The sequence below is a fragment of the Babylonia areolata genome, chromosome 24, assembly GCF_041734735.1.
Source record: "Babylonia areolata isolate BAREFJ2019XMU chromosome 24, ASM4173473v1, whole genome shotgun sequence".
Taxonomy (NCBI): Eukaryota; Metazoa; Mollusca; class Gastropoda; order Neogastropoda; family Buccinidae; genus Babylonia; species Babylonia areolata.
In genome coordinates this window covers 45,448,986-45,475,372 of record NC_134899.1, presented here as the reverse complement: position 1 = coordinate 45,475,372, position 26,387 = coordinate 45,448,986, and the positions used below count along the sequence as shown (strand labels likewise).

Here is a 26,387-nt window from a genome sequence, read left to right as displayed (position 1 = left end):
AGTAAATGGTTTGAGTCACTTGTGCCTATTGTGTTCACATTGCAGGTGGTGAAACTATGGGACTTTGAGACTGGTGCTCCCATCTTTGAATACGGGGAAGCTCACGACGAGTCGGCCATCACCTGTATGACGTTTGACAACACAGGCCGACGTCTGATCACGGGCGGTCGGGATGGAATCCTGAAAATCTGGAACTACAACAATGGGCACTGTCTGCGTGTGCTCAAGAAAGGTCATTTGTTGTATTTTTTGTTGTATTTGTTGTTGTATTTGTAGGGAGATCAATGGTGCTTGTGCCCTCCCAGCACACATGGTTCATGTCTATTCTCAGTGAGGCGCTAAGTATGGATGATGTCTGACAGTCAGTCGTGTTCCACTATGACCATCACAACAGCAGAGGAGGTTACTGTCGTGACTATCTGGGCTAGAATTTGATAATAGTGGAGAGTGTCTTGCCCAGGTTACATCCCCACTCTCTCGGCCAAGAGGGTTTTAGGACAGTGGGTGTTGGGAGTGGTTCCCACAGGCCAACTAGCCCCCAAGGCTGCAGCACTAAGAGCCAGTGCAATCTTGCCTCCTAGTTTGACAGTCACAGTTCTTCACAAAAGACTAGGCTGTAAATGATTCCCCATCGCAATAGAGCAACCATTGATAATACAGCTCTCACTTTGCTGCTGGCCCATCTGTAAAGTGATGTCAATCTGTGATAGACTCTAAGTGAGGTTTGGCACCCGCCCTCTGAAGCGTGGCTGGACCTGCGTTCCCAGCATTCTCTGGCTGGCACCCACGCGTGGATTCCCCCAGTCCTACCCCTTTGGGGGTTTGCCCCTGGGACACACTGGGCTGAGTGGAGGGCCAGGCCCTCTCCCCACCCACCTGGTCTCAGCCCAGCACTGTTTACCCCCCAGTATTTAATGTCCCTATGGGGGCTGGCACTTCTGAGGGTGGAGGGACTGAGGATTTGTCGGTCAGGACAACCTCCACTGTCATCAGTGCCTCCCTGACTCTGGAGCTAAATGTTTGCTGACATGTTTTCTTTTGAGAGCGAGACAAAACAATTTTTCGCTTGTGCATGATTCTGGTTTGTTAGAAAATGACTCTCCCCTTTTCCCTTTTCACTCTCAAATTTTCATCCATAGGGTTTCATCAGAAGAGTATGACGTATTGCCTTGTCTGTGACATATTGATGTATTGTTAATTTTTGCAGTTGTTTTGGTTTTTGTGTACAATTAGTAGGGACAGAAAACGACAACAGTTGCTCAGATTCCTGCACTGCTGTGTTGATCAAACAGTTCAACAGTTTACTGTTTTCATGACTGAAGAATTTGCTGCTGTGTTTTCAGAGGAGAAGAACGAGTTTCTGGAACAGGAGGGCAAACAGAGAGAAGTCTGCGACTTGACCTATGTGGAGATGAACAAAAACAGGTGAAAATATGTATGCTGTTTTCTTTATTTGTATGATATAACTCGGTAGTTGATGGTGATTCTGCTGAGTTTACATGACCATCAGTCACAAGGTCAGACTCATGCGTGCATTGGTACTTTCCATAGTTTTGTACGCTTGTGAGACATGGACTCTCACAGCAGAACTGCTGAAAAAATCCAAGCTGTGGAAATGAGATGCTATCGAAAGATCTTGGGCATCTCGTATCTCAAACACACTATGTGTATGCACGTGTGTGTGTGTGTGTGTGTGTGTGTGTGTGTGTGTTTCTATGTGGTTGTGTTTGGTCACAACATGTGTGTGTTTTTTCCCCAGGTACGTGATCTCGGTGGGCTGGGACCGCAGAATCAACATCTACTACGACTCCCTGAGTGACAGCAACATTCACCACGTACAGCACCCGGTGCCGTACTGGGCTGACGATGAGGTGAGTGTCACCATGGGAACCATGCTGTAGTTCTGCTCACCTGTCACTTCAGGTGTTCCCGTACTCATGAGCGCCAATGACGAGCGATTCGAGAGAATGGGCATGAGAGGTGGGGAGGAGGTCAGGGGAGGGGTGGTGGTGGTGTGGTCTGAATGGTTAAATGGTTGCTGACTTTTTAAGTTTGAATTAAAAAGAAAAAACATAAAACCATCCTTTGATATATATATGGACATTTTAACTGTGGTTTGGTTTTTCTGTATGTGTGATGGAGTATAAGAGTTTAAGAGTTGTTGCCTTTAGGGTATATACTTGTTAACTGTGCTTTTGTACAAGCAATGAATATGTTTTTATTACCATTATAACTTTTTTTTATCTCTGTTGTACTGTATTGAGTTTATTCAGTTATTTTAAGTGTTGGTTTTGTAAAGCTTGCTTCTGCTGGTATTATAACGCTATATGAGAATAAGTTATCATTATTGTTATTGTTATTATCATTATTATTGTTGTTGTTATTATTATCATCATTAACATTACACTCAAATACTCCATATTCAGCCACCACTCTTTCTACAACTCTAGACATTGTGAGCTTCCTCTTCCTGTTGGTCAGATCTCTACACTGAGCTCTTTCCAGTCTGGCCTTAAAACCCACCTCTTTAACTCACTCAGTACGGCCAGTCCTCTCTTCTCCTCTACACAGACCCCTCGGATGTCTAGTGGGTGCCTCAATGACCCAACCTTTAGCTTCCGTCGTCAGAATTGTGGTATTCTTTGTCAACATTCACGTCTTCAGTATAAGAGCCTTCCGCTTGCAATATTTTGGTGATGGTAATTGGGGTGAAACGCTGTTAATGTCGTCTCTTTCGCCATTCGTATAGAGAGAGTTAACTCTTTCAACACCATGGGTGACCTCAGTCGACAATACAGTGCACCACCATAGGCGACTCTAGTCAACATCAAGGGGTCATGTGAAAATGATTGTTTTTCATATAATAACAAAAACCTTGACAGGTGCAATACCAGCTTTCCACCGATAGAACAGTGACTAACCTTTGCCCCCTAACCCAGTTTGAAGTGAACAAGTTCACTGTGTTGTTTTGACATGAACTGAAGCCTGTGACTGGGAGCATTGTGTCAAAAATATTTGGCACTGGGGAGTGTTTTTCACACGGAAACTTGGCAGTGAAAGAGTTAAACGCTTTCCTGTCCCCTCCCTCTTTCTGGTCAGCAGTTTTGCTAGCTTTCTGTTCATGTGTGTTTTCAAGTTTTGTCTTTGATCCCTCAAAATGAGTTATGTATGCATGTATGTGAACGACTGGTGTGAAAGTGCTTTGATTTGCCTCTGGACAGGAAGCCCAATTTAGATACCTTTATTTTTAATATTATTATGTGCCAGTTATCACTCTGCTATGGGTTTAAGGTGGATAGAGCATGCATTCATTGGTTAAACAATGTGGCTGTATTCATTTCTGGCAATCAGCGTCTGTGGCAGAGTGGACAGAATTTAAGGTGGACAGAGCATGCGTTCATTGCCTGAACAACGTAGCTGTTGTGTTCATTTTGGCAATCAGCGTCTGTGGCAGAGTGGATAGAATTTAAGGTGGACAGAGCATGCGTTCATTGCCTGAACAACGTAGCTGTTGTGTTCATTTTGGCAATCAGCGTCTGTGGCAGAGTGGACAGAATTTAAGGTTGACAGAGCATGCGTTCATTGCCTGAACAACGTAGCTGTTGTGTTCATTTTGGCAATCAGCGTCTGTGGCAGAGTGGACAGAATTTAAGGTGGACAGAGCATGCGTTCATTGCCTGAACAACGTAGCTGTTGTGTTCATTTTGGCAATCAGCGTCTGTGGCAGAGTGGATAGAAGTGGATAGAGTTAGTTTACCGTTGAGGAAAAAAAAAGAAAAAAAGAAAGAAAAGTGATTAAAAGAAGGAATAATGTAGACATATTTTAAAATAGATATTAAAAAGGAATATTTTTCTACAGGTGTCAGGTTTGTGTGTCAACAGACAGCCAACAACAACAAACAACAAGATTATCAGCCAGTTCTGATAGCTTTTTTTTTTTTTTTTTTGAAAACATGTTTTCAGATCTTTATGTTTTCAATTATTTGAATAATATTTCAGTTTTGTTTTTGCCAATAATCTATACCCAATAAATTTACAAACTGATGATTTGTGTGCCCTGTGTGAAATCTGTACAAATTCCCATAGATGGCTGTATCCTGATTCCACAGATTGCTGTCTTACTGAGGATTTGTGCCCTGTGTGAAATCTGTACAAATTTCCGTAGATGGCTGTATGACTGAGGATTTGTGCCCTGTGTGAAATCTGTACAAATTCCCACGGATGGCTGTATTGCTGAGGATTTGTGCCCTGTGTGAAATCTGTACAAATTTCCGTAGATGGCTGTATGACTGAGGATTTGTGCCCAGTGTGAAATCTGTACAAATTTCCGTAGATGGCTGTATGACTGAGGATTTGTGCCCTGTATGGCAGCGTGATGGACACAAGGAGGACGTACTGGCTGTGGCGCACTGTCTGCCCAACCTGCTGGCCACGGCCAGTTATGACGGGGAGGTGATCGTGTGGAACATGGTGTCTGGCCACATCTTCTGCCACCTGCGGCCTCCTCCGCCCAAAGGCTACACTGACCAGTCTTGTGAGTGGCACTCTGCTGGTGGAAAGGCATCAGGAATGACAGTCAGAATCACAATCATATTTCTTTGTCATGAAAACCATGTGAATGGTTTACAGACACAGCCAAAAACAAAAACAAAAACAAAACAACACACAACTAAACTAAATGTAAGGTGTTGTAATCAAAACATGACGTGTTCTTTGAAACATTCATGTACGAATTTTGCAAGTCAGGGTTGTACGGGGTCGTGTTCCTTCACACAATTTGGTTTACCAGAAAAATGTCTTTGATATGTTTATGTGGATAGAGTGCTGTGTAAGTATCCATTGTTATTATCATTATTGTTATTGTTGTTGTTATTATTATTATTGTTATGCTTTATAAGAACTAATTTGGTACTACATAAGGTTGTTTACACCCAGAGTTTTCTGGATAGAATGCTATATAAGTATCTGTTATTATTATTGATAATGTTATGCTCAATATGAACAAAGTCTGTATTTCTTAAGGTTGATTTTGAAATCTCAATAGATTTGACCTGTTTAGCAGGCTGGACAACGAGTTTTATGAAAAAAAGTGATCTATGGTCACAAAAATGAACATGGGCAAGAAGAACAACAATAACAACAAAGAAACTTGTTTCAAATACAGCATCAGAGACAGCATGTGCTTTGTGGCCTGCATGTGATTGAGGCACACAACACACACACACACACACACACACACACACACACACACACACACACATGAGCAGGTGCAAGCTGTCTGTTTTAGAAAATGTAAACATTCCTTTGTTGCACAGTTGCCACTCACAGCCTGGCATTAAGACTGTTTATCATTAAAAACAACAACGTGGCATCACCAAGAGGAAGCGCACCTGTCATGCAGTGCTTTGATTTAAGACCTTGATGATATTGATTTCTTATGTGGTGTGATGGCCTAGAGGTAATGCGTCGGCCTAGGAAGCGAGAGAATCTGAGCGTGCTGGTTCGAATCACGGCTCAGCCACTTGTATTTTCTCTCCCTCCACTAGACCTTGAGTGGTGGTCTGGACACTAGTCATTCAGATGAGATGGTAAACTGAGGTCCCGTGTGCAGCATGCACTTAGCGCACGTAAAAGAACCCATGGCAACAAAAGGGTTGTTCCTGGCAAAATTCTGTAGAAAAATCCACTTCGATAGGAAAAACAAATAAAACTGCATGCAGGAAAAAATACAAAAAATGAGTGGTGCAGCCTAAATTTCACACAGAGAAATTTGTTGTGATAAAAAGAAATACAAATAAAAATACAAATACAAGTGAAAATTAAAAAAAAAAATCACCTGCACTAACACTAATGTGAATGACAATACAGTGTAGATGTCTTGTGATATGGTCAGCGAGGCTTCAGGTCTGCTGCTCTTTCTCTTTGGAATTTGATCCTTGAGAACATTAGAAAAACATCTGTGCTTACTGTCTTCAATAAAGGCAGACAAAACATATTACTTCCATTGTTAGCCCAAGTCATGCACTCCACCCTGCCCCCCCCAAACCCCCCGCATTCCCCCCCTCCATTTTCTAGATCAGTTGCACAGACACACGTGCATGTGTGTATGTGTGGTTACGTGTGTGTGTGTGTGTGTGTGTGTGTGTGTGTGTGAGAGAGAGAGTGTGCGTGTGGGTGTGTGTGCATGTGCACATGTGCGTGTGAGTGTGTGTGCTTGTGAGTGTGTGTGCGTGTCAGTCTCTGTGTGTGTGTGTGTGTGTGTGTGTGTGTGTTGTCTGCTGTACAGGCATTTGATTTTTCCTGTTAATTTGGTCTCTGTGTGTGTTGTGTGGGTGGCACTGTGAACATATAACCTAAATATGGACATTTTTACACATTCTGTAGAAATCAAGTTCACTGACTGATTTGTTGACATGATGATGTGGATACTTTACACAGCACCTATCCTCGGTTGGAGACCAAGCTGACAGCACTTTATAAACACATGGTTCATTTGCACAACAGGCTGCCTGCCTGTGTAGAGCCAACTGATGGGCTGCCATTTGGTGCTCATCATTCATTTCCTGTTTCATTCAATCAGATTTTTAGCATGCACACTTACACACTCAGACAGGCGTGTTACACTTTGACAGACTTCTTATTCTTCTTCGTTCGTGGGCTGCAACTACCATGTTCACTCGTATGTACATGAGTGGGCTTTTACGTGTATAGCCATTTTTACCCCGCCATCTAGGCAGCCGTACACCGTTTTCAGGGTGTGCATACTGGGCATGTTCTTGTTTCCATAACCCACTGAACGTTGACATGGATTACAGGATCTTTAACGTGTGTGTTTGATCTTCTGCCTGCGTATACACATGAAGGGAGTTCAGGCACTGGCAGGTCTGCACATCAGAAAAATCTCCACCCTTTTACCCACCAGGTGCTGTTACCAAGATTCGAACCCTGGACCCTCAGATTGAAAGTCCAACACTTTAACTGTTCGGCTATTGTGCCTGTCACACTGTGACAGACATGAAACACTCAGACAGTCATGTAACCTAGGAGTGTTGGCTTAGAGGTAACGCGTCCACCCAGGAATCGAGAGAATCGAGTGCACAGGTTCGAATCCCATCGTCGCCAGTATTTTCTCCCCCTCCACTAGACCTTAAATGGTGGTCTGGACGCTAGTCATTTGGATGAGACGATAAACCAAGGTCGTGTGAGCAGTATGCATTTAGTGCACGTTAAAGAACCCATGGCAACAAAAGGATTGACCTTGGCAAAATTCTATAAAAAAATCTGCTTTGATAGGAAAACAAACAAAATTTCAGGCAGAAAAGAATACAAAAAAATGGGTGGCACTCTCAGTGCAGCGATGTGCTTTCCCTGGGGAGAGAAGCCTAAATTTCACACAGAGAAATCTGTTGTGACAAAGAAAAAAAAGAGTAATGCAATGCAATACAATGTAACATTGTTGCAGTGGACGGCGACCTGGGCATCAGCAAGCTGCTGTTCCTCAAGACGCGGGCCTACAAGAAGGACGCAGGGTCCCTGGTGGCCAGTGGTCCTCGCGCCCACATCCACATCTGGAATGTCTTCCAGGGGGGCCGACTCATGGCACAGTTCCCAGGGGTAAGCTGTCTGCTGATTTAACTCTTTCACCGCCATTGGCGACTTTTGTTGACTGGACTGTGCATGCTGTAGACGATTTTTGTCGACGTCAAGGGGTCATGGTGAGGAGACCATTTTTCACATTGTAACAAAGCTTGACAGCAGCAGCCAGTTTCCCACCAACAGAACAATGACTAACCTTTGCCCTTGACCGAATTTGAATTGAACAAGTCCATTGTGTTGTTTGGACATGAACCAAGTCCTGTGACTGAGAGCATTGGTTCTAAAATATTTGGTGCTGGGGAGTGTTTTTCACACAGAAACTTGGTGGTGAAAGAGTTGATAAAAATGATAATAATGATAATAGTGATAGTGATAATGATAACACTAATAATGATAATGCAGATTGATAATTTCCAAGGAAGTGAGCTGATGCAGTTTGCAATGAAAAGTTATACATTCAAAAACATACATGCATCAAGTGATTTGGGGATTTTCTGTTTCTTTGAGGGACCGTCAACTCTTTAAAATCAGCAACCAAGCATGAACATCAAGGAGAAGGATAGCCAAGTGGTTCAAGTATTTGACTTTCCAGGTTCGAATCTTGGTAACAGTGCCTGGTGGGTAAAAGGTGGGGATTTTTCCGATCTTTGATCTCTCAGGTCAACATTTGTGCAGACCTGCCAGTGCCTGAACCCCCTTCGTGTGTATACGCTTGCAGAAGATCAAATAAGCACATGAAAGATCCTGTAATCCATGTCAATGTTCAGTTGGTTATGGATACATGAAAATACCCAGCATGCATCAACCACAACAGAGTCATCGGCAAGTTGATGTTGGTCATGTCTTGGAAAGAAGAAGAAGAAGATGAAAAGTGGTTCACCATTGAAGTCAGCATGCACATGCAGCTCTCCGTCGTGTGACACTTTCATCCACATGAAGGAACGCTGACACTTAGTTTACCTTGAGATGATGCAAATGTTAATGAAAGCCAAGTCCAGTTCTTGATTCTATTGTTTTCTAAAATCCTCCTTGTCACAAAAGGGATCAAAGCTTAACTCACCTAGTACTGCCAGTCAGCTCTCCTGACTTTCCCCATAGACGACTCATTTGTATGGGTAAGAAATAAAATCACCAGAAAAAAAAATGTTAGAATTTATGGAACTGAAAATTTCAAAACTGATCAGTAAGATAACAAGTAGGTGGGGGACAACATACAAAACTTCCTCCCTTCTTATGCTATCATACAGTGAGATAATGAAAGTATCCATATTTTTTATTCAAAATTTGCACACACTGATGACTTTTAACTCACTCCGGATGATGGAACGCTATATAGCATTCCTGATGTAAGGTAGCATTTCGGATGACGGAATGCTATATAGCATTCCTGATGTAAGGTAGCATTTTGGATGACGGAATGCTATATAGCATTCCTGATGTAAGGTAGCATTTCGGATGACGGAATGCTATAGCACTTTGGACAATTAAAAATTTTTCCCTGTTTTCCTCATGGGGTAGCGTAACAGTCGCAGCTACACCAGGCATTGCAAATGTGTCAAGGGTCGAATGGAAAATTTCTTCATGAGATTTTTGATAACAACACACTCCACAGTGAGCCAGTGAGTTCAGGACCGCACACGACAAGCTAATCTGGATACGTATCGAAAATGGCGTTGCAGGCGATACAAGTGGAAATTTTGGAGCAAACTAGATCACGACAGCAGCTTTTACAGCTGCTGAAGTGATTGAAATGCTTCAGATTGAAGGTTTCGACATTGACGAGGATGATGAAGATGTTGAATAAAGTATCTGGAGTGAAGAAAGCTACCAGCAAAAAGTTACTGATAGTGACTCAGCTTCTGAGAGCAGTGAAGAGGGAGGGGGGTGGGCGTTCACACGATGTGAGGAGAGGTGTCAGCGGGTCAAGTATAGTGACTTTCATTCAGTTACTTTATGTTTTGTATTTTTTGTGATTTTTTTCCTAACCCTAACAAATGGGGCGTCTGTAGGGAAAAGCAAGGGAGAGAACTATTCGTCCATAGTGAGTTTAATGAATACAGGAAAGCACAGAGTTTGAAACAGATTAAAATCACGAAGTAAAACAGCCTCGTAGGGCTCATTTGTCAAAATCTGTTGTCTGCATTGTGACTGTGATGAAACTCGGTCAGATGCCATTGTTAACACGCACTGTTTACATGAACCAGTCACTGCAAAAATAACTTTCCTGCTCGTGAACACAGCAACACACACTGCATTTATTGGTGGCAGTGGAGAATGGAAAGGTCAGTTATTATCTACTTAGCTCATAACATCATTATGGAAATTAGGTGCCACTCAAAAAATTCAAAACTATCTAAGGCCCCAATCAGGGCCCTTCATCCGGAGTGAGTTAAACATGTTTTACATTGTGTCTTTTTAGTTCAGCCTTTGTCATTTCCATGTGTGTGATGAACTGGACTGTGGCTGAGAGCTTGTAGTGAGTTAGGGATGAGCCTTTGGATTCACACATAATTTCCTGTCAGCTTGGTGAAGATGTATTGTGTTGTATTGTACTGTGCTGTATTGTATTGTGTTGTGTTTTATTGTACCATATCATATTGTATTGTATTGTGTTGTATTTTGTTGTAATCTATATATATTTTTTGTGCTTTCATATCTTTGAAACAGCATGTCTGGTTCATATCTGTTGTGGATGTGTGTGTGTGTGTGTGTGTGTGCGCACGCGCTTTGATTGTTTGTTTACATTTATATGCTTATTTGTTTATTTATTATCATTATTGTCTGTTTATTGTATTTTTATCTCCTTTTTTATATTATTTTTTAATAATTTTAAAATTTTGATTTATTTCATTATCTATCTGCGTACTTTTTTTTTCCCAAGTGATGTGGCCTTTTCTCTCTCTCTCTCTTTTTCAGTGATGTATCCTTTTTTTTCTTCTTTTTTTCTCAAGGCCTGACTAAACGCGTTGGGTTACGCTGCTGGTTAGGCATCTGCTTAGCAGATGTGGTGTAGCGTGTATGGATTTGTCTGAATGCAGTGACGCCCCCTTGAGTTACTGAATTGTATTGTTTTCTAAATGTTGAACATTGTGCCGGCAGTCAAAGGCGGCAGGGGGCATGGTGAGCGCCATGGCAACCAACAAAGCCAACACCCTGCTGTACACGGCCGACAGCCTGGGATTCATCTACGTCTGGGACGTGGCCAAGTACTGCCTGGAGAGGCCGGAGACTGACTCCCCTGAAGGTGTGACTTGTCTGATGATATGATATGGATACTGACATAGCGCCTGTCCTAGGTCGGCGACCAAGCTCTAAGTGCTTCACAAACACAGGGTCATTTGCACAACAGGCTGCCTACCTGGGTAGAGCCGACTGACAGCTGCCATAGGGCGCTGATCATTTGTTTCCTGTGACATTCAGATTTCAGGCATGCACACATACACACTCAGACAGACATGTAACATTGTTACATGCATGACGGTTTTGTGTCTTTACCCTGCCTTGTAGGCAGCCATACTCTGTTTTGGGGGAGTGCATGCTGGGTATTTTCTTGTTTCCATAAACCACCAAATGCTGACATGGATTACAGGATCTTTAACGTGTATATTTGATCTACTGTGTGATTATACACACAAAGGGGGTTCAGGCACTAGCAGGTCTGCACATATGTTGGCCTGGGAGATCGGAAAAATCTCTGCCCTTTACCCACTAGGCGCCTTTACCGAGATTCGAACCCGGAACCCTCAGATTGAAAGTCCAGTGCTTTAGCCACTCGGCAATTGCTGTGTGACAGTCAGTTGTGTCCAACTATGACCACCAGAACAGCAAAGGAGGCAACTGCTGTCCTGACTGTCAGGGCTAGAATTTGATTACAGTGGAGAGTGTCTTGCCCCACTCTCTTGGCCAAGAGGACTTTAGGACAATTCATGTTGGGATGGTTCCCAAGGGCCAACTAGCCTCCAAGGCTGCAGTGCTAAGACCCAGTGCGATCTTGCTTCCAAGTCTGAGAGTTGGTTCTTCACAAAAGTCTAAGCAGTAAATGAATTCCCATTGCAGTGGAGAAATCATTGAAATTACAGCTCCCACTTTGCTGTTGGCCCAACAGAATGCTTATGTCTATCTCTAATAGAAGCTGAGCATTGGAGTTTGCAGACTTACTGACAATTGGAGAAAGTCATTTGGATGAGAAGATAAACCGAGGCCTCATGTGTAGAACCCATGGCAACAAAAAGGTTGTCCCTGACAAAATTCGACCACACAGCATGGTCACATGATATCCTGTTGTAACATTACATAAGCTTTAGACCTATCAATCACAAGGCCAGGGCAGTCACTGCTAACCTTGGTCTCATGTGATGATGCCCAGCTAATCGTATGCGTTTTTACATTCGAACAGCATTGAATGGACCAATCAGCTTAATCATAGCATTTACACCATGTTGCAGGTAGGCCCAAGTGTTTGCATGCTTTGTAGATAAAATATACATTTGCTGATGTGGCTTGGAGTTGGAGTGTTCCTACTCAATTCAAAATGTTTCTACGAAATTTCCTGAGTGTTCCTACAAACACTTGACAGGGGTTGGTATCTGTGTGTGTGTGTGTGTTGGGGGGTTGTAGTGGTGTTGTCATGGAGCAACAGTCTGCATTATGGTTGTAGTGGTGTTGTCGTGGAGCAACAGTCTGCATTATGACCAGGTGTGTGTGTTGGGGGGTTGTAGTGGTGTTGTCGTGGAGCAACAGTCTGCATTATGATCAAGGTGTGTGTGTTGGGGGGTTGTAGTGGTGTTGTCGTGGAGCAACAGTCTGCATTATGATCAAGGTGTGTGTGTTGGGGGGTTGTAGTGGTGTTGTCATGGAGCAACAGTCTGCATTATGATCAAGGTGTGTGTGTTGGGGGGTTGCAGTGGTGTTGTTGTGGAGCAACAGTCTGCATTATGATCAAGGTGTGTGTGTTGGGGGTTGTAGTGGTGTTGTGGAGCAACAGTCTGCATTATGATCAAGGTGTGTGTGTTGGGGGGTTGTAGTGGTGTTGTGGAGCAACAGTCTGCATTATGACCAGGTGTGTGTGTTGGGGGGTTGCAGTGGTGTTGTCGTGGAGCAACAGTCTGCATTATGATCAAGGTGTGTGTGTTGGGGGGTTGCAGTGGTGTTGTCGTGGAGCAACAGTCTGCATTATGATCAAGGTGTGTGTGTTGGGGGGTTGTAGTGGTGTTGTCATGGAGCAACAGTCTGCATTATGACCAAGGTGTGTGTGTTGGGGGGTTGTAGTGGTGTTGTGGAGCAACAGTCTGCATTATGATCAAGGTGTGTGTGTTGGGGGGTTGTAGTGGTGTTGTGGAGCAACAGTCTGCATTATGACAAAGGTGTGTGTGTTGGGGGGTTGTAGTGGTGTTGTGGAGCAACAGTCTGCATTATGATCAAGGTGTGTGTGTTGGGGGGTTGTAGTGGTGTTGTGGAGCAACAGTCTGCATTATGATCAAGGTGTGTGTGTTGGGGGGTTGTAGTGGTGTTGTGGAGCAACAGTCTGCATTATGATCAAGGTGTGTGTGTTGGGGGGTTGCAGTGGTGTTGTTGTGGAGCAACAGTCTGCATTATGACCAAGGTGTGTGTGTTGGGGGGTTGCAGTGGTGTTGTTGTGGAGCAACAGTCTGCATTATGACAAAGGTGTGTGTGTTGGGGGGTTGCAGTGGTGTTGTTGTGGAGCAACAGTCTGCATTATGATCAAGGTGTGTGTGTTGGGGGGTTGTAGTGGTGTTGTCATGGAGCAACAGTCTGCATTATGACCAGGTGTGTGTGTTGGGGGGTTGTAGTGGTGTTGTGGAGCAACAGTCTGCATTATGATCAAGGTGTGTGTGTTGGGGGGTTGTAGTGGTGTTGTGGAGCAACAGTCTGCATTATGATCAAGGTGTGTATGTTGGGGGGTTGCAGTGGTGTTGTCGTGGAGGGGCCACGTGGAGAGTGTGAGCTGCATCGACCTTGTGGAGCAGAACAAGGTGCTGCTGACCAGTGCTGCTGACTGTACCGTCCGCATGTGGACCACCGACGGCCACTACATCGGTCAGTTCACAATTGTTGGTTTTTATATATTAAAAAAAATATTTTGTTGTTGTTGTTGATATTTAATCAGCTTACACACACACTCACATGCAAGCATGCACACATGCATGCAAGAAAAAGAAAGAAGCACACACACATGTTCGCATGCATGCATGCTGCACGCAGTGACAAGACATAAAAGAAACACACACACACTGGTTCCCTGTGGTCACTTCATCATCCAGCATTCTGGACATGTCTGCAGCTGTACATTCTTTCAGGGTTCCTCCTTTCTCCAGACAACACATGCATCTTTTATAAACTGTTCTTAAATATTGAGGTCAAGATGGTTTATTTTGTCTTTGCCTTGTTTTATTAAGAATGAACTCCAGTCTACAGTACACCACACTCCATCAACTGCTGCATTTGAATGCAGGTTACAAAGTTAATTAATTTTCTATTTTCTGCTCAGTTATGTTAACAAAGTTAAAATTATTCTTTTTATGCTGCCTAAAAGCGCAGGTACTTACAGCATTTCTTGCATTTATCTAATTATTTCTTGATTGCAGTGGTTGAATGTATCATCTAGGTACATTTATATGATTCATTTACATTTACACAGGTACATTTATATGATCCAGGTACATTTTATACAGGTACATTTATGTGATCCATGTACATTTATTTACGGGTACATTTATTTGAATGGGATATTTATATGATCCTGGTACATTTATTTGATTCAGGTATATTTATGATTCAGGTACATTTAAATGATCCGGGTGTATTATGATTCAGGTACATTTATAATTATGATTCATGTGTATTTATGAATCAGGTACATTTAAATGATGCAGGTACATTTACATGATGAAGGTACATTCACACAGGTACATGTCTATGTTCCAGGTATATGTTATACTTGTACATTTATATGATCCAGATACATTTATACGGGTACATTGGTGTGATCCAGATGCATTTATACAGGTACATTTATGTGACACAGGTATGTTTATATGATCCAAGTACATTTATACAGGTACACTGACATGATCCAGATACATTTTTACAAGTACATTAATATGAAACCGGTACACTTAAACAATCCAGGTACATTTACACAGGTGCATTGATAGGATCCAGATACATATACACAGCTACTACATATGTGATCCAGCTATATTCATACAGGTATTTGTTGTATTTTTGTATTTTGTATTTCTTTTTATCACAACAGATTTCTCTGTGTGAAATTGGGGCTGCTCTCCCCAGGGAGAGCACGTCGCTACACTACAGCGCCACCCATTTTTAAAATATTTTTTCCTGCATGCAGTTTTATTTGTTTTTCCTGTCGAAGCAGATTTTTCTACAAAATTTTGCCAGGAACAATCGTTTTGTTGCCGTGGGTTCTTTTACGTGCGCTAAGTGCATACTGCACACGGGACCTCGGTTTATCGTCTCATCCGAATACATATGTGATGTACATTTATGTGATGCAGGTATGTTTACACAGGTAGATGTCTATATGTTGCAGGTATGTTTGGGCAGCAGAGCTACACATATGTGATCCAGGTATATTCACACAGGTATATGTATGTTGTGCAGATACATTTACACAGCTGCATTGACATGATGATCCAGATACATATACACAACTACACATATGTGATCCAGGTACATTCACACCGGTACATGTTTGTGATGCAGGAACGTTTACAGGTAGGTGTCTACATGCTGCAGGAGCACAACTACACATGTGTGATCCAGGTGTACTCATGCAGGTGATCCAGATACATATACACAGCTGCACATATGTGATCCAGGTATATTCATACAGGTATATGTACATGATGCAGGTACATTCTCACAGGTAGATGTCTGAATATGCTGCAGGTACGTTTGGGCAGCCGGAGCTGTGGGATGTGTACAACCCAGTGACGTTCCAGCACCCCATGGTGCCCTACGATGTGCTGGTGGACCCCATGAGCATGCCCAGCCACCCAGTCATCGCCCAGAAACAGTCCACCCACCAGGTGCTGCATCAAGAGGCACGCACCCAGGGTGGGGAGGGAAAGGTGAGTGCTAACAGGGTGGGGAGGGAGGGAAAGGTGAGTGCTGATAGGGTGGGGAGGGAGGGAAGTGAGTGCTGACAGGGTGGGGAGGGAGGGAAGTGAGTGCTGACAGGGTGGGGAGGGAGGGAAGTGAGTGCTGACAGGGTGGGGAGGGAGGGAGGGAAGTGAGTGCTGACAGAAGGGTGGGGAGGGAGGGAGGGAGAGGTGAGTGTTGACAGGGTGGGGAGGGAGGGAGAGGTGAGTGCTGACAGAAGGGTGGGGAGGGAGGGAAGTGAGTGCTGACAGGGTGGGGAGGGAGGGAGGGAGGGAAGTGAGTGCTGACAGAAGGGTGGGGAGGGAGGGAGGGAGAGGTGAATGTTGACAGGGTGGGGAGGGAGGGAGAGGTGAGTGCTGACAGGGTGGGGAGGGAGGGAGGGAGAGGTGAGTGCTGACGGGGTGGGGAGGGAGAGGTGAGTGCTGACAGGGTGGGGAGGGAGAGAGGGAGAGGTGAGTGCTGACAGGGTGGGGAGGGAGGGAAAGGTGAGTGCTGACAGGGTGGGGAGGGAGGGAAAGGTGAGTGCTGACAGGGTGGGGAGGGAGGGAAAGGTGAGTGCTGACAGGGTGGGGAGGGAGGGAGGGAAAGGTGAGTGCTGACAGGGTGGGGAGGGAGGGAAAGGTGAGTGCTGACAGGGTGGGGAGGGAGGGAGGGAGAGGTGAGTGCTGACGGGGTGGGGAGGGAGAGGTGAGTGCTGACAGGGTGGGGAGGGAGAGAGGGAGAGGTGAGTGCTGACAGGGTGGGGAGGGAGGGAAAGGTGAGTGCTGACAGGGTGGGGAGGGAGGGAAAGGTGAGTGCTGACAGGGTGGGGAGGGAGGGAGGGAAAGGTGAGTGCTGACAGGGTGGGGAGGGAAGGAGGGAAAGGTGAGTGCTGACAGGGTGGGGAGGGAAGGAGGGAAAGGTGAGTGCTGACAGGGTGGGGAGGGAGGGAGGGAGAGGTGAGTGCTGACAGGGTGGGGAGGGAGGGTGGGAAAGGTGAGTGCTGACAGGGTGGGGAGGGAGGGAGAGGTGAGTGCTGATTGGGTGGGGAAGGAGGGAGGGAGAGGTGAGTGCTGACAGGGTGGGGAGGGAGGGAAAGGTAAGTGCTGACAGGGTGGGGAGGGAGGGAAAGGTGAGTGCTGATAGGGTGGGGAGGGAGGGAAAGGTAAGTGCTGATAGGGTGGGGAGGGAGGGAAAGGTGAGTGCTGATAGGGTGGGGAGGGAGGGAAAGGTGAGTGCTGATAGGGTGGGGAGGGAGGGAAAGGTGAGTGCTGACAGGGTGGGGAGGGAGGGAGGGAGAGGTGAGTGCTGACAGGGTGGGGAGGGAGGGAGAGGTGAGTGCTGACAGGGTGGGGAGGGAGGGAGAGGTGAGTGCTGACAGGGTGGGGAGTGCTGACAGGGTGGGGAGGGAGAGGTGAGTGCTGACAGGGTGGGGAGGGAGGGAGGGAAAGGTGAGTGCTGACAGGGTGGGGAGTGCTGACAGGGTGGGGAGGGAGAGGTGAGTGCTGACAGGGTGGGGGCACATAAGAATGCTCTATGCACTATGTTTAATCAGGCTTGTGCCAGGTTTTAAAAGACACTGCTTGTGACGATGACAGAGGTGATGTGTTGTTAAAGGACACTGCAGGTGACAATGACAGAGGTGTTAAAGGACACTGCTTGTGACGATGACAGAGGTGATGTGTTGTTAAAGGACACTGCAGGTGATGATGACAGAGGTGATGTGTTGTTAAAGGACACTGCAGGTGACAATGACAGAGGAGTTAAAGGACACTGCAGGTGACAATGACAGAGGTGATGTGTTGTTAAAGGACACTGCATGTGACGATGACAGAGGTGATGTGTTGTTAAAGGACACTGCAAGTGACAATGACAGAGGAGTTAAAGGACACTGCAGGTGACAATGACAGAGGTGTTAAAGGACACTGCAGGTGACAATGACAGAGGAGTTAAAGGACACTGCAGGTGACAATGACAGAGGTGATGTGTTGTTAAAGGACACTGCAGGTGACAATGACAGAGGTGATGTGTTGTTAAAGGACACTGCAGGTGACAATGACAGAGGTGTTAAAGGACACTGCAGGTGATGACGACAGAGGAGTTAAAGGACACTTGCAGGTGACGATGACAGAGGTGATGTGTTGTTAAAGGACACTGCAGGTGACAATGACAGAGGTGATGTGTTGTTAAAGGACACTTGCAGGTGACGATGACAGAGTGATGTGTTGTTAAAGGACACTTGCAGGTGACGATGACAGAGGTGATGTGTTGTTAAAGGACACTTGCAGGTGACGATGACAGAGGTGATGTGTTGTTAAAGGACACTTGCAGGTGACGATGACAGAGGTGATGTGTTGTTAAAGGACACTGCAAGTGATGATAACAGAGATGTTAAAGGACACTGCAGGTGATGACGACAGAGGTGATGTGTTGTTAAAGGACACTGCAGGTGATGACGACAGAATGACAGAGGTGGTGATGTGTTGTTAAAGGACACCGCAGGTGACAGTGACAGAGGAGTTAAAGGATGCTGCAGGTGACGACGACAGAGGTTTTAAAGGACAAGATGTGTTAAAGGACACTACAGGTGACGATGACAGAGGAGTTAAAGGACACTACAGGTGACGATGACAGAGGTGTTAAAGGACAAGAGGTGTTAAAGGACACTACAGGTGACGATGACAGAGGAGTTAAAGGACACTGCAGGTGACAACGACAGAGGAGTTAAAGGACACTGCTGGTGACGATGACAGAGGAGTTAAAGGACACTGCAGGTGATGATGACAGAGGTGTTAAAGGACACTGCAGGTGACGATGACAGAGGTGTTAAAGGACACTGCAGGTGATGACGACAGAGGAGTTAAAAGGCACTGCAGGTGACGACGACAGAAGAGTTAAAAGGCATTGCAGGTGATGACGACAGAGGAGTTAAAGGACACTGCAGGTGACGACGACAGAGGAGTTAAAGGACACTGCAGGTGATGATGACAGAGGAGTTAAAGGACACTGCAGGTGACGATGACAGAGGTGTTAAAGGACACTGCAGGTGACGACGACAGAGGAGTTAAAGGACACTACAGGTGACGATGACAGAGGTGTTAAAGGACAAGAGGTGTTAAAGGACACTGCAGGTGACGATGACAGAGGTGTTAAAGGACAAGATGTGTTAAAGGACACTACAGGTGACGATGACAGAGGTGTTAAAGGACACTGCAGGTGACGATGACAGAGGAGTTAAAGGACACTGCAGGTGACGATGACAGAGGTGTTAAAGGACACTGCAGGTGACGATGACAGAGGAGTTAAAGGACACTGCAGGTGACGATGACAGAGGAGTTAAAGGACACTGCAGGTGACGATGACAGAGGAGTTAAAGGACACTGCAGGTGACGACGACAGAGGAGTTAAAGGACACTGCAGGTGACGATGACAGAGGAGTTAAAGGACACTGCAGGTGACGATGACAGAGGTGTTAAAGGACACTGCAGGTGACGATGACAGAATGACAGAGGTGATGCTGTGTTGCAGTCTGAGCAGCGGAGTCCCTCCCCCCCGGCGCAGTACGGAAGCAAACCTCAGTTCTACATCGATGACGATCAGATCGCTGCCATGCTGAAGCAGAGACCCTTTGACAAGGCCACGGGGAAGAGGCAAGTTGTGGTCACCACAGCACAGTGTTGGGGGCCTGTGTGGGCTGTGTGTTGTGTGCCACTCTGGTCCCACCTCTTCTTTTCCATTCACTTACAAAGTTTCCAGGCCCAGTGTTGAACACTCTGCGCCCCCTCAGTGCACCTGCATTGCAGTTTCTGTGGACCAGCCCTTCAACAGCTGAGAGCACTGTCAAAGCCATACATCATACAAAAAACACACACCCCATCAGAAGACACACTCAGCCCCCTTGAAAACACTGGTGAATACTGTAGAGCCTAAAGCCAACAAGCTGTACCGCACCGAGTGAGAATACAACTGACAAAGTGAAACCAAATGCACCCACTGCAGTACAGAAATGTCCGTACTTGGTCAAAGGGAAGCAACTGGGTGCTGAGGAGAGATTTGTAAATGGGGTACGAAGTATTTAATAACGAAGGAAATCATGTGTCCCAGTTTTCCTGTTAAACCTCCTTCATCCAAATAAAAGTTGTGTGTAGGAAAGACATTACTTTCCTCCAGTGGACTTGGGGCCAGGCTTCCACACAGGCTTACGAAACAGAGAGGGAATCTTTTTAAAAACATTTTTATTCATTTATTTTTTGGTTCCTCAAAGACTGTGGGCCTGTTCAAAAGGATACACACTAATAAATAAGTCAATAGTTAAATTGATAAATAATCAATAATGCTGGGGTGTCCCTGCACAGAATTTGCTGGATTTTGAATTAGTGTTCCTTCATCATTACTTTCAAAACAGAATACTGTTTTAATATCTAATTAAATAATTGCTTATTCCCAACCCTCCTACAGGATTGCTGTCCATTCTTATAATTACTAATGAGATTCATGTTTCAAAGATACCGGTGTATGGGAACCGTTTCCTCTGAAATTCGAGGTTATTCATTTGAAGATGATTCATCAATTTATCAACCTTGTACTGTTCTCTAAATTCTTTCTGAAACATTTGTATATTTGGTTTTCTTTTGTTTAGTCTGCACTTATATCGAAAAAACTTAGAGAGGGAATCATAATCTTCACCCAGGATCAGAAACCAGGATTATTTTAGACTGCTTGTCAGCTGTGAGATCTCCACTGACGCTGCTACCTCATGCCAGATAGCTGTGATGAAGGGTCTTCTGTTGGAGTGTTTGGCTGGATGCCTTTGCAAGGTCATGCATGTTCGTGGTCATTGTAGTGTTTGAATGCTTGTTTTACGCATTGATTCTCACATTGTACAGCACAATTGAGTTTTACATGGAAAGCTTTATTCCTTTGACTGCCTAGCAAAAGAAAAAAAAAAAGCAGAAAGTTGTGTTTCAAGTCATAAATCAATATCCAGAACAATCAGCCAAAAAAATGAGAAAATGGCCTGGAGATATACCACTCAAAATCAATTGTGTGAATTTTCAGCCTTCCACAGAAGTGATGTCACCAAAACCCTGAGTTCAATGGGCATGGCAGTCAAGGAGTTATTTTCTCATTATGATTATGATATATTCACAATGAATAAGGGAAAAAAGAAAAAAAAAAGATGATAAAGAAGGTGGACAGGTGGCTTCCCAAGGGGTTTGAACCCAGAACCTGTGCTGTTGCAGGCTGCGCCATGAGAAGAACAAGAAGGTGAAGGTGGAGTGGAGCGGGCCCAGTGAGTACCAGATGCTGCACTGCTACGACCTAGCCGACACCCCCCAGCCCACCCCGCCCACGCTCAAGGTCAACAAGGATGACCCCTTTGACTTCTACATCGACTGAGTGGCTCCACGACCCCTCTCCATGCCCGCTGTCTCAACGCTGTATGTTTGGGTTGGAAGGAGCTGCGTGTGTGTTTTCATCGTGATTGTCATGGCCGGTTTTTGTTTTTGTTTTCTCTGTTGGTTTTTAGGGTACAGCCATTGTGATTGTCAGGGAGAGAGTTTTTTTGTTTTTTTGTTTTTTGGGTGTTTTTTTTCTGTTCGTTTTTGAGTAGGGTATACTGTGCTGATGTTGATATTGAACAGCACACAAGGACAATAACTCAGTCAGACCAAGGCACATCACCTCAGGTCATTGCTGCAGAGGAGTACTTTTTATTCTTGTTTGTCGTGTAATATTCCTCTCTCTTTACCTCATCTGTAGTTTCAGATGAATATGAATACGAAGAGGGTACAGACTGATCCATATATGATATTAGAACGCTCATGGAATGATTATGCAATTACAATTATAGCCCCAGATGTAAATTTCATTCCCACCTATCCCTCACAGAGCTGACTACATGTTTCAAAGACAGCACTGATGCAGCTGACAGATTAAAAAAAAAAATTATTCCATGTAAAAAGGAACACTGATCCAGGATAGCTTTCCTGTTCCTGTCTCCGGAATGACAGTTCTATCATTAACTCATTCTGCCCCACAGCCACATGCCTGCTACAACTCCCCTGGACCAGCACTACATAACACCACCACAGAAAAATCAGGGTGGTTCAATAAAACAGCAAAAGTCGATGGAGAATTGTTGATTTAATTGGTCAAACAAAACTTTGTTTTCATTCTTCTGGAATTGGCAAACGGTTCAGTTTAGAATGCGAACTGTAACAAGCAAGAATGAAGGAAATTAGAATAGTGTGTTGGTATGAGAATACTTGTACCTGGTCCACAGGGGATGTCATTAATGTACAAGTTAACTGGTACCTGGAGTAGAGTGAGTTAAGTTCAGAACGGCTGTTCTTTCTGAATGACATTTCTATCAGTCAGGAGGTGTGGTGCAGCTTACACGGATCAGTTCACATGCTCCGACACCTCCTTCAAATTGAAACTGGATCAAACATTGGGTTGGATCTTCTCGGTCACACGACGAACACACAGAACAGGTGTGTGCCAGGTTTTAACCAGAGATCAGTCAGAGGTTCACATGTCACCAAGAAAGCATCATTGGCTGATGATGTCACTCTGTTGCCGGCCACAAGACTCTTATTCTGTCAGTACCAGACACGTAAGGCGATGTCCAATCAGAGGTCACGGGAGATGAAACTTGTCTTTTCTTCCTTTCTTTCTGGTGACATTGAACTGTATAAAAAAAACGTCAACAAACAGGAGGCATTTTATTGAGCACTGTGTTTGTAAATAGTGTGTTTTGTTTTGTGTTACTGGCAGTCATGGTGTGTGTGTGTGTTTAATTGTACTACTTGTCTACAAACTACACATTGTGTGTTGCTGTGGTAGGGCACTAGCATTGTGGGATTGGGCGCCATCTTTGTTACAGATATTGTGTTCTTCTGATCCTCTGCTCTCTGTGTTTTTAAGCAGAGTGATGTGTTGGAAATGGTGTGGATTTTGTTAAGCTTGTTTCAATATGTGTATAGTCATGATGTGTTTGTTGACAGTATTGTTTATTGAAATTGATTTCTTTATGGTGTGCGTCTTTTCAATAATATGTGGTGGCATTTCAACAAAGCATAATGAACAAGTTAATTGCTAAATGTAAGTAAATTACATTTATGTTTTCCAGTGATGCAAAATTTATCCAAAGATGTTTTTGAGAGAGAGATCTGCATTTATATAAAGAACCGGATGAAATGCCTAGATTTGCTCAGTTTAACGTTTTTCAACTTACTGATTGAATTATTAGATATGCTCATAAACTGCACAAGTGAAGTGAAATTGAATTGCATTCAAATCATGTTGCATTAACTGTCAATCTGTGACATACTTTCCTTGCAGTGTGGATCCTTGTTTCTTTCACTTCATACTGATGTGGTGTGTGTGTGTGTGTGTGTGCATGTGTGCGCACATGGTTATGTTGTACCTATGCCCACTTACATGAACACCTATGTAAGGGGTAGCCTTCAGGTTGAAAAGAAAATGTTAGTCTTGAAATCAGTCTTGATTTTAATCTTTATTTCATGACTTTGTGTGAATAGTTCTATTTCAAAACGTCAGTGACACTTCAGTATTCCTGCCCCCCCCTCCCCCTCCCCTTGTAACCATAGCAGCACCGCAATGACTGTGATAGAGAAAAGCATTATATTTGAATGACTGCTGGACAACAGTTTGTAAATATATACGTACTTTATTACACATATTTTGAGAACAGTGTGGCCATATATTCTGTGTAATTGTGAGATCTGATCTTTCATTCTGTTCCTTGTAATATAGAGGATTTTCTTCTTTCTTCTGTTTGCATTATGAGTGATGACAATGAACAGAGGAGGGAGGGAAATAACCTGATCATGTACACACAAACTTGATCATGTTCACACAAACTTGATCATGTACACACTAACTTGATCATGTTGACGCTACCTTTATCATGTACACACAAACCTGATCATATAAACACAAACTTGATCATGTACACACAAACTTGATCATATACACACTAACTTGATCATGTACACATAAACTTGATCAAAAACACGCTGCATCTGAATACAAACTCATGACACTTCCCTATATGTTTCTGTGGTGCAGAAGTTGATTATACATTAAAATGATGAGGGGTGGGGGGTGGGGGGGGGGGTTACATCAAGTTTAATCGACAGAATTGTGAATAATCCTTTGAATCTGAACCTTAACCCTTTGACATCTGAAACTTAACCCTTCGACATTTGAACCTTAACCGTTCGACATCTGAACTTTAACCCATTGACATCTGAACCTCAACCCTTTGACAGCTGAACTTTGGTGAAATGAGATCAGCGTGGCATCAGTTTTATCTGCAAATCCTACTTTCTGTTTGTGTACACTCAAGGGACATAATCAGTGTTGCGGAACAAAGGTGATACAATTACAAGAAAAAGAAATCCAAGTGAAGAATAATGTCTGACGTCCTGACCTATGAGCTCGATCACATCTCAGTGAGGTCACAGCCCTTCACTGATAATCAAACTTGTCAGCTGAACATAATTTTAGGAATTAATTTCCAGTGGTTTATGAGGACGAGATATTGGGTACTTGTGGAGAGTTGGGCTTCAAGAGGTTCTGTGGCTCCATGAAGTGAAGGGGTAGGTGTCATGACCTGTGTTTTGTGGGTTTGTCTTGGTGATTTTTTGGGTTTTTTTTTGTAGATGTGACAGTTTTGTGTTGAGCATTTGTATGATTTGTCAGTCCTGATATGGCCGTGTGTGGTCTGCTGGACTGTGAGCAACTATAATCAACAATAATCAATGAAGTCAGTGTGGTGACACAGCTGTACACACCTTTGTCCCTTCTGTTCTTGCATTTCTGCAGTGCTGTCACTCGGCATTCTGCGTGTTGTGACAAAACAATATGCATTTCACAAAAAGTTATGGACCACATCATAAAAGTAGGTATGTGTTCATGGTAATGTTGACAAAATCGAGAGACGATTTAAATTGGCAGGCCATCCACTGATCTCTCATTGAATATACAAATGGTTGTTTCAGACACATGCACCGTGAATAACTTAATATGCATTTTAATAATCAATATTTCAGCCACTATTTTAAAGTTATTCAGTGGTTTATGAAAAAAAGAAAAAGAAAAAAAAAGAAAAGAAAGGCACATGCCAGAAATCACCTCTGGTCATGAGTGGTGCTTATCACATTGGCTGCATGTGCTGCCGTTTTCCAAAAATTCAGCATCAATATTCCCCAACCCCCTCCCCCCAAAAGAAAACAAAGGAAGTTCCCTAGTGGTCCTTAACTTTTTGTGAACCATGTTGCATGATGTTCTGGTGAGGGGACAAATCCATTGCTGTGATCCATTGATGTACAATCCTACAGTATTTTTATCATGTTGTGTGTGTGTGTGTGTTGGAAACTTCCAGCAATGCAAGCCATGCTTGCTGACATATCACTGCTGACAGTGTGGAGTGTATATTGCTCTGATGGGTTTTTGCTTTGTTCACTATGCATCTGACTTTGGTTGTGTTTTTCTATGATGCTTGATAAACGTGAAGTATTAAATCTGAATGACAATTACCTGAAGAGTTTTGGGTGTAAATGTGTGTGTGTGTGTGTGTGTGTGTGTGTGTGTTCATCCAGACTGAAGGGGTGTATGTGCATTATGGGGTCATGACAGCGTGTGAGTAACACTAGCCTGGCTTTTCTCAAAATTATTTTTATTTATACTTTTCAGTTCAGTTTTTATGTAAAAGACACACAAGTACATTTTTTTTTTTTTTTTTTTACTTTATATACATTTCTTTTACAGTTGGCACTGAATCAGAAGAGGCAACACTGAACACCACATATCTGATCATTGGTGGTGCAGTCTCCTCTGGAGAGAAGCATCACAGTGACTGAGAACTGAAGTTTCATTGTGGACTGCCAGGATTGGGACTGGGACAGAATGAGCCCAGAATAATACAGGCCACAACAATAAACCATGATCCTATATTCTTTTAACACTGACAGAATGAGCCCAGAATAATACAGGCAACGACAATAAACCATGATCCTATATTCTTTTAACACTGACAGAATGAGCCCAGAATAATACAGGCGACGACAATAAACCATGATCCTATATTCTTTTAACACTGACAGAATGAGCCCAGAATAATACAGGCCACAACAATAAACCATGATCCTATATTCTTTTAACACTGACAGAATGAGCCCAGAATAATACAGGCGACGACAATAAACCATGATCCTATATTCTTTTAACACTGACAGAATGAGCCCAGAATAATACAGGCAACGACAATAAACCATGATCCCATATTCTTTTAACACTGACAGAATGAGCCCAGAATAATACAGACGACGACAATAAACCATGATCCTATATTCTTTTAACACTGACAGAATGAGCCCAGAATAATAGGCGACGACAATAAACCATGATCCTATATTCTTTTAACACTGACAGAATGAGCCCAGAATAATAGGCGACGACAATAAACCATGATCCTATATTCTTTTAACACTGACAGAATGAGCCCAGAATAATACAGGCCACAACAATAAACCATGATCCTATATTCTTTTAACACTGACAGAATGAGCCCAGAATAATACAGGCCACAACAATAAACCATGATCCTATATTCTTTTAACACTGACAGAATGAGC

The 26,387-nt window shown here is 43.8% G+C and overlaps 1 protein-coding gene across 1 annotated transcript in view; it reads left to right on the top strand.

Annotated features, from left to right (window-relative positions):
- LOC143298703 (cilia- and flagella-associated protein 337-like) overlaps positions 1-25,959 on the top strand; it is an 86,616-nt gene extending 60,657 nt beyond the window's left edge. Inside the window, exons 15-24 of the mRNA XM_076611599.1 lie at positions 46-232; positions 1,344-1,425; positions 1,760-1,871; positions 4,372-4,534; positions 7,463-7,614; positions 10,696-10,840; positions 13,525-13,653; positions 15,529-15,710; positions 19,249-19,370; positions 20,964-25,959. Coding sequence (XP_076467714.1) covers positions 46-232; positions 1,344-1,425; positions 1,760-1,871; positions 4,372-4,534; positions 7,463-7,614; positions 10,696-10,840; positions 13,525-13,653; positions 15,529-15,710; positions 19,249-19,370; positions 20,964-21,120 — 1,431 coding nt within the window. The 3' untranslated portion in view covers positions 21,121-25,959. The remainder of the gene's footprint in view (positions 1-45; positions 233-1,343; positions 1,426-1,759; positions 1,872-4,371; positions 4,535-7,462; positions 7,615-10,695; positions 10,841-13,524; positions 13,654-15,528; positions 15,711-19,248; positions 19,371-20,963) is intronic.
- The last annotated feature ends 428 nt before the right edge of the window (positions 25,960-26,387 follow it).